Consider the following 8,634-nt stretch of genomic DNA (forward strand, 5'->3'; position numbering starts at 1 on the left):
TAAGACCCTTGGTGGCTGCCCACGTTTACTGGAGCGAGATGACCCAAGCCATAGGTGTGATCTGTCCACAGCAGCATACTTGGCCGATCTAGGGACATTGATAGTCAGTGTCTCTCCTCCTCGAGTATCCTGGTGTAAGCTGTTTGAGTTCGGTTTTCCCTTGCGGGAGTTTTGGTGGAGTCTGGTCCCAGCGCGGAGGGCAGCCCAACAGTGGAACAGGGGCTGGACCTGACTCCTGCGCCAAGCAGTGGTGACTTCGAGCCGTGGGCGCGCTCCTCCTGGCCCTGCAGCACCTGCACCGGAGCGGGATCGGGGCAGGCTCGGGAGGCGGAGGGGCGGACAGGGGCGGGCACCGGGGCAGGCCCGGCCCCTCCCTCCCCCTGCCGGCAGGTCGCAGCGGGGACGCCGCGGCGGGGCAGCCGGGAGGGGCCGCGCCGCCCCAGAGAGTCATTGGCGGACCCGGTGGCCCGAAGCTGATAAATAAGGGCCGAGCCCGAGGCTGCTGGCCAAGTTGGACGTCGCGACCCGAGCGAGGGCCAGGTCAGCGCCGGTCCCACGAGGCGAAGCCAAGTGACCTGCGTTCGGCCATGGCCTCGCTGCTGGGCGCCTACCCGTGGACCGAGGGACTGGAGTGTCCCGCCCTGGAAACCGAGCTGTCGGATGGGCTGTCGCCGCCCGCCGTCCCCCGACCTTCAGGGGACAAGGGTTCGGAGAGCAGGATCCGGCGGCCCATGAATGCCTTCATGGTGTGGGCCAAGGATGAGAGGAAACGTCTGGCAGTGCAGAACCCGGACCTGCACAACGCGGAGCTCAGCAAGATGCTGGGTAAGTGCGCGGGACGCGAAGCTGGTGCGCGGATGGCGCGGGTGACAACGCCGTTCGGAAAGGTGGGGAGTGGGGGTGGGATTTGAACACAGACACCACCAGGGCCTGAGCGGGCCACGGTGAAACTGGTGAAACCAGTGAAACTTTAGGAACAGCGCGGGGCTCTGGACTGGTCCCTTCTCCGGGCCGCGGAGCTGAGACTCGGGTCTCAGGAGCCGGAGCGACCGGCGGCCGGTCTCGGGGACTGGAACTAGGGTTTAAGGACTCAGAACCCGCGTTTGCTGGAAGACTGAGGAAACTCCACTCCTCACGTTGTAGACTGGGAAAATCAGTAAGAGATATTGTCACGGAGAAAAAGATAACGAACGTACGTCAGTTGAGGCCTCACTGAGAAACGTCCCTGTTTTAAACTATTTAACAGAAAGAAAAAGAAAATCAGCAACAAAAGATGTCCTCCAGAATAGGCTGGGTTCGCTTATCTATTTATCGAAGAAGTGTAGATAACTTGAAAAGATATTTCGAGCAGTTGAGAGGGCCTTTGAATCTCATCGCTTCTTGCTTATAGCTATGGTGCTGTCCGCAGATAATCCTGACTGGAACCAGACAGGCCAGAGAATTGGGGATGAAAATGCTAAAACGGTTCCAAGGAACCCGTTCTTGTTGGATTTTCTATTCTCTCCAGTACTCAGAGCAGGGGTGGGTGGGTTAATATATGCATTACACACACACACACACACACAAACACACACACACACAAACACACACACACATTTATACACCCACATATTAATTAAACATGTTTGTGTTAGTGAGTGTATGCGTGCACACTCGTGCCACCATGAGTGTGTGTGGGGTGGTCAGAAGACATCTGGGAGGTGGGGAGTAAGTTCTTTCTTGCCATCATGTGGGTTCTAGGAATTAGACATCCATATCTTCAGGCTTAGTGGCAAATGCCTTTACCCACTGAATTAGTCTCAAAGCCAAAAAACTTTCAATCTCACCTTACTTCAAATCTCTTTACCCTTCAACGTGGTTCTTATTTATTGTAACCAATAAGATCCCTTCAAAATATTTTGTTTGCAGAGGGCACCAAGGCCTGCCAGGAGAGGCATACAGGCCACTTGACCCCACCCCGCTCGGATGGAAGCCCTTCCCTTTTCCGTAGGAGCCTGGGCTCTTTCCTCTTTCAGAGTCACAGAGCGAGCGCTGGCTTTCTGCTGGTAATAGGCCTGAGCCTAGAGAGATGGCCCAGCTCTCTGGCTGTCTGGAGGCTCCAAAAAGCACTTGGTGAGAGTTGTGGGGTTCCAAGCATCTCTTATCCAAATCTTTGGCCAACTCTGCCCAGTGTGTATTGGTGAGCATTGCCATTGGGCCTCCTTCCTCCAAACAAAATAATAAGCCTGTACATTCCCCATTCTGTTAGCATGACAAGAAATAGACTAATATCTACAACCATTTTTTTTTTATCTGAAAGCTTATATTGTTTTCTTTTTTAATGAATTTTATGAATCCCTCTTTGGTTCAGTCCCAGTTGGGGAGAGAATGTTTTTTATTTTTGACCAGGTTTCTGAGGAAGGCCCTGGTGGAGATAGAAGGGTGGGGAACCTGGAAAGGAATCCAGGCTGCCTTTTTTGGGGGATGAGGACAGGGACAGAGATGTGGGAGACAAACCTTCCTGTGGACTAATTCTATCTGGAATACAACTGCAGGCTTTCTGAGTGTGCAGTTCATCTTGCAGAAAGGACTGTCTTTCCTCCTTTAGCAGTACAGCTCAAAATGGGCGAGGGGAAAACAGCAGCTCTTCGCTGCTTGTTAAAGTAGAGACCACGCAGCGCCTGCTAGCAGGGGCAGCTGCAGCCCCCGTGTACTCCTCCTTCCTGAGAACGTTCTTCTTTTTCTGGCCCATGCGAGGGAAGGCACGGACGAGAGACTCCCAACATTTGCCACTGCAGGCTTCCCAAACGTCAACCTTAAAACCCAGGTAAAGGATTTTTAGCAATAGAAAGTGAACTATTTAGTGTACCATGAATACATTGAGGTGTGCCTACTACATGACAAATGAGAAAGTGTATCACAAATTAGACATTTGTTAGGATTTAAAGTGGAAACCGTGTTTTAGTAAGTCTAGTGCATCTGGGTACGTTTGGGGACCAGAGCCACGTTTTATAGTCAGGCCACGGTTAGAGCATGCGGTGTGTCTGGATCCTGGACATCTTGCAAAACTAGTGCCATCTCTACATCTGGTGCTGTGGACACTCTTTGAGACATACTTCTAAGTGACAACTAATTGCAACAATTGCAGATAGTGGTAGCTTCTGCCTTTGAGCGTTCAGTGTCCTATAATATTCTGACCCATGGAGCCAGCTACTGTGGGCAAGGGCAGAAACCAGGGCAGGGTGTACATACCCTGTGCTTAGCCACAGTGTATTATTGTACCCAGTAGGGAGACATGGCCTCTTTCCTTACAGGGCTTAACCGGCCAGATGCCTTGTCCTCTTCACTAGAGGGTCTGAAACTTGAGGGTACATTAGAGTCTAGAAGAGCATGCTAAATTTGCAGATGCCTACCTCCATTTTAGTGGGCAGCAGTTTAAATGGTCTGTAAGTGATCCTTGGAACTCTCTGGAGCAGGGCTGCGTTCCATTGAAAGATGGAAGTGGTGTACCAAGGTGGCTTGTGATTGCAAAGGGACAGACAGGTAGGGTACGGTGAATAGAAAACCAAGTACATGCAGCATTTTAACACCGGTGAGGATACACAGAGAGGAGACTCCTAAAGGGGAGAGCCGAGCCCTGCGTTGGAAGCAGCACCTGTTATAATCAGAAAGATGGAGACCAGGGGGCAGTTAAGGAGCTTGCCTCTGTGGAGAGCTGTGGCTGAGAAACTGTCCTGCTATGGTCTGAGAGTCCTAACTCCACGAGAGAAAGTGGTAGTGCACACACATACGTTCGAGGGTCTTTGTCTCGTCTCTGTCTCTCTGTCTCTCTGTCTCTCTCTGTCTCTCTCTGTCTCTGTCTGTCTGTCTGTCTGTCTGTCTGTCTGTCTGTCTGTCTCTCTCTCTCTCTCTCTCTCTCTGTGTGTGTGTGTGTGTGTGTAAATATTAGCTTACAGGCTATTCCTATATCTTTCCATAGAGTGTCTATTTGACCCTCAGAGGTGAGGAATAGTTATTTATGAGCCTGAACAAGATTCTCTAATCTACTTCTTGATGACACGATTGGCTGAAGCTGGGTTACCGCACTTAAGAGACACAAGAGATATACATTACTAAACAGCATGACATGCCTTCATAAGTGGCAGGGAACTTTCATTAAAACGCACAAATAAACACAACTGACCCCTAAAGGATTTAAGAACCATAGTCAATATTACAGTCTTTAGATTATTTTTTCTGTTGCTGACCATTAGGTCGGGTAGGACTTCCCTGGGACGCTCACGGTTTGGAATGGTTGCCACATCTGGTGGTTTGGGGTGAGATGATGATTTCTAAGCACTTTTCTCCAACATTGTGCGGTGTAAACAGGAAGAGTCGGTCCAGCCCCTTCAGTGCGTGTGTGATCTGGGATGAAAAGAGCCTAGAGGCAGGTGGTGTCCTCTGTATCCGTGAGAGGGGTCCAGTGGGTGGGGTAGGGGTCAGAGGACAGCAATGGGATGCTAAGAAGCAGGAGGCTGAAGTAGGTGCGGAGGCTGAACCAGCACTTTGGAGTCTGAGCGTGCCTTTTTCTGGTTTGTGTGATCAGGAAAGTCATGGAAGGCGCTGACACTGTCCCAGAAGAGACCCTATGTGGATGAGGCAGAGCGGCTGCGCCTGCAGCATATGCAGGATTACCCCAACTACAAGTACCGGCCCCGCAGAAAGAAACAAGGCAAGCGCCTCTGCAAGCGCGTGGACCCTGGCTTCCTCCTGAGCTCCCTCTCTCGTGACCAGAACACGCTGCCTGAGAAAAATGGCATTGGCAGGGGGGAGAAGGAGGACAGGGGTGAGTACTCCCCAGGGGCCACCTTGCCTGGACTGCACAGCTGCTACCGTGAAGGTGCAGCTGCTGCCCCTGGCAGTGTGGACACGTATCCCTACGGGCTGCCCACACCTCCGGAGATGTCGCCCCTGGATGCGCTGGAGCCGGAGCAGACCTTCTTCTCGTCCTCATGTCAGGAGGAGCATGGCCACCCCCATCACCTCCCCCATCTACCAGGGCCCCCTTACTCACCGGAGTTCACACCTAGTCCCATCCACTGCAGCCACCCTCTAGGTTCTTTATCCCTTGGCCAATCCCCAGGGGTTTCTATGATGTCCTCTGTTTCTGGATGTCCCCCATCTCCAGCCTATTACTCCCATGCCACCTACCACCCTCTCCACCCCAACCTCCAGGCCCACCTGGGCCAGCTGTCCCCACCTCCCGAGCACCCTGGCTTTGACACCTTGGATCAGCTAAGCCAGGTGGAACTTCTGGGAGACATGGATCGCAATGAATTTGATCAGTATTTGAACACTCCTGGCCACCCTGACTCTGCTGCAGGGGTTGGAACCCTCACTGGGCATGTCCCACTCTCCCAGGGGACTCCCACAGGCCCTACAGAGACCAGTCTCATCTCAGTCCTGGCTGATGCCACGGCCACGTATTACAACAGCTACAGTGTGTCATAGAGCTGGAGGAATGGAGCCTGGCCCAGCCCTGCCATCCCCTCCTCCCTATGAAGCACTGAGCTGAGCAGAAACTGTGGCGATGCCACTCCTTGGTGGCAGGAGGTCAAAACTGCTGTTCCAGAGCCTTCCGGTCAAAAGCCAGGATCCAGCGCTCCTTCTGTCCCTTTAAATGTGTTTTGTTGGCTTCACCCAGGAAGCACAGCCTTGGGAGCTGTGTGCAGTAGGATTTCCTAGCCGCTCTACACCATCAGTGTAGCTGATGGGGAGAAGCCCAGTGCATTGGAGTTCCTGCTTTTGGTGTAGCTACTTCTGATCTGTGGTGCTCCCAGTGAGATGGACCCTGGGCCTGGGGTCCATCTGAGTTCAGTCTCTAACTGGCAAAACCCCACTCTGGCTTGACCAGCCCTGACTATTCTCTCCTATACAGTGAGGGTTGGCTTCATAGCCAAGCCCTCGCTCTATGGATCTCCAAATTACAGCCCTCTCAAGGCCAAGGAAAGTGTGAATGACTGACTGCCCAAGGACCCAGGTATTCTGCTTTCCTATAACACTGTCCACAGCCACCCTAGAATTCCAAAGAAACTCCTTCAGTCGAGAAAAATATTCACCTTTGGTCTGGCAAGATGGTGTGGGATGTCTCAGTGGGTAAAAGTGCCTGCTGCCAAGTCTGATGACCTAAGTTCTATCTCCGGAGCCTACATGGTGGAAGAAGAGAACTGATTTCCTGCAAGTTGTATTCTGACTTCCAAATGCACGTGTGCCCCTGCATTATATGTGTGCTTGAGCATGCTCACATGCACACACACACACACAATGTAATTTTTTTAAAGGAAAAGATCTACCCTGGTTCAGAAAATTAATGAGTATGTTCAACTGCATCACTGAAAGCAAAATCAGATTAGAACTTGTTTTTGTTTTGTTTTGTTTTGTTCTGAGACAGGGTTTCTCTGTGTAGCCCTGGCTGCCCTGGAACTCACTGTGTAGACCAGGCTGGCCTCAACCTCAAAAGTAAGCCTGCCTCTGCCTCCTGAGTGCTGGGATTAAAGGTGAGTGGCACCACACCCAGCCTGGATTTTTTTTTTTAATATATACTTTAGATACATTATTTTGTTACATACATCTCAGGGGACTACAGTGTGAGAAATGACCTTATGCAGGCTTGCCTGTCCGCAACCCTGTGTCCCAAGGTGTGTGCCCTGATTTAGCTTCTTCTCAACTGTAACAATGTCTCATCCCCTCCTCGCAGAATGAACCAAAGAGCTAAGAACCTAAAACGTCTGTCCACGAAGCAGCAGTGTTGGGATGTGTTGATTTCTAGAGCAGAGCTGTAGCATACTCCTATCTACAGATGCAAAAGATGACTCTCTGCCCCTTGCTCCCAGGAGGGCTTTTCTCTCTTCTCTGTTACTCTCCCTCCAAACTGGCCCCTAATTCCAAGGGCCCCTCGCGTGGAATCCCAGGCACGATTCCCCTGGCCATGAAGGGAACTTGATTCTTGTTTCTCAAGTAGATACATCAGAACAATCACCTATCCCACGGTCCTTTGGCTGTCCCAAACAAACACCCTGTGACACCCAAAGATGTTTCTGAGCTTTGGTCGCACCCCAGACATTTCCATCCCCTAAACCTCCGTTGAAGGAACATACGGAACACTAAGCTGACAGACTCTTGTCTGCCCTTGGACACGTGTGTATTGTTGCCTTTATAAAATGTGTTTTTATATTCTGCCATTATGTCCACCTTATATTTTGTATTGTTGACAGATCCCCAAGAAGTCTTATTATAATATCACTTATAAGATATACTTAATCTTTATGCTATTACTGTATATACCATTTGGTAATAAATAGTGAATTGTTGACGATGTAATTGACTGGTGCCCAGTCCCGGATGGATATTAATAATCTCGTGAAACACTATCACAGGCATTAAGCTACTCTGTTCCATTTTTTTCAAGAAAACTGAATATGCATGGAACAGCTATGAAATTGATTTGTCAAAATGTTTAATTTAAATAAATTTTTTTTGTACCTTCACCATTCTATCCTTTGAAATAGTATTTTTTTTTTAAAATTTCATACTAGGTCTCAGTGCTACCTGTAATATTGTTTGTGTTATTTTCTGAGTCGACTTTTTTATTTTAAGGAGTTTTTGTTATATAGGGTTTTAAATTTCTTTATGAGTTGTGCTGAAAAGACAAACTTTGATTCTACCCGTTAGTGCTGTTTTTGTTGACATTGGAAAAGGAAAGCCATAGCAACCCACATGAGCAGTTTCTCCATGCCTATTCAGTAACTGCATGCTTCCCAAGTCTAAGCAAATGACCATCTTGCCCTCTCCCCTACTTGAGTGGTGTAGCAGTATGCAGTGGCCCTCTGGACTGGACAGCATGCTGTCGGGGAGACAGGCACACAGCCTGGAATCAAGGTCTGAGACAGCTGGGAAAGCCCAGGACGCACACTCAGTCAAAAAAGCTCCTGGAAAATCAGCCTGGCTCTGTCCCATGTATGGCACCTAATATGGTCCTCTCTTCATGTAAAGAAGGAACTTGTTTAAGTCAAAGGTAGCCATGCCCCTTCCCATGCTCCTCTGGGCCAACGAGGGCCCTCCTGGGTTCTGCACATCCTTCTCTGCTGATCATAACCCACACTCATTATTCAGTAGCACCTCATTGTTGTTGGGAGTGTTACCAAAGGTTTCTGACCTGTTTCTCATCCACAGCCCAGGTGGGGCTCGTCATTCCCACCACATTACACAGACAGGGACACTACAGTTCTGAGTGGGAGATGGCGTGGGACTCACCACCCTCCTAGGATGTTGGCTTCAAGCACCCATGAGGCGCATTCGTTGGGAGCATTCATGGCTGAGGGTTTAGTGCTTCTCCTTGGTCCTGGTTTGGGTGTTGGAGATGTGGCCTCATGTTGTGGCTCAGACTGACCTGGAACTCACTAGGTAGCCCAGACTAGCCTTGGACTTGTGGAAACCCTTCTTTAGCCTCCTTGGTTCCATTCTCTGTGCCTCACTGGGGCATGGATTCAACCGCTCCTCAATCCATGACCATCTCAGGCCAGAGAAGAAGAAAGCAATTATGGGTGACAATTGAGATGACACAGAGCCGTGCTGCTCTGCACCTGGCCAGTGGTGGCCATATGCAGAGATACACTG

At 50.3% G+C, this 8,634-nt stretch overlaps 1 protein-coding gene across 1 annotated transcript; it reads left to right on the plus strand.

Annotated features, from left to right (window-relative positions):
* Positions 1-526: 526 nt before the first annotated feature.
* Sox7 (SRY-box transcription factor 7) lies at positions 527-6,554 on the plus strand. The gene is made up of 2 exons (XM_021182321.2): positions 527-825; positions 4,565-6,554. The coding sequence occupies exons 1-2, from the start codon at positions 588-590 to the stop codon at positions 5,467-5,469; spliced, it is 1,143 nt and encodes a 380-aa protein (XP_021037980.1). The 5' UTR covers positions 527-587; the 3' UTR covers positions 5,470-6,554.
* The last annotated feature ends 2,080 nt before the right edge of the window (positions 6,555-8,634 follow it).

The sequence above is a fragment of the Mus caroli genome, unplaced genomic scaffold (genome assembly GCF_978045245.1).
Source record: "Mus caroli unplaced genomic scaffold, Mus_caroli_1 scaffold_12, whole genome shotgun sequence".
NCBI classification, from domain to species: Eukaryota; Metazoa; Chordata; class Mammalia; order Rodentia; family Muridae; genus Mus; species Mus caroli.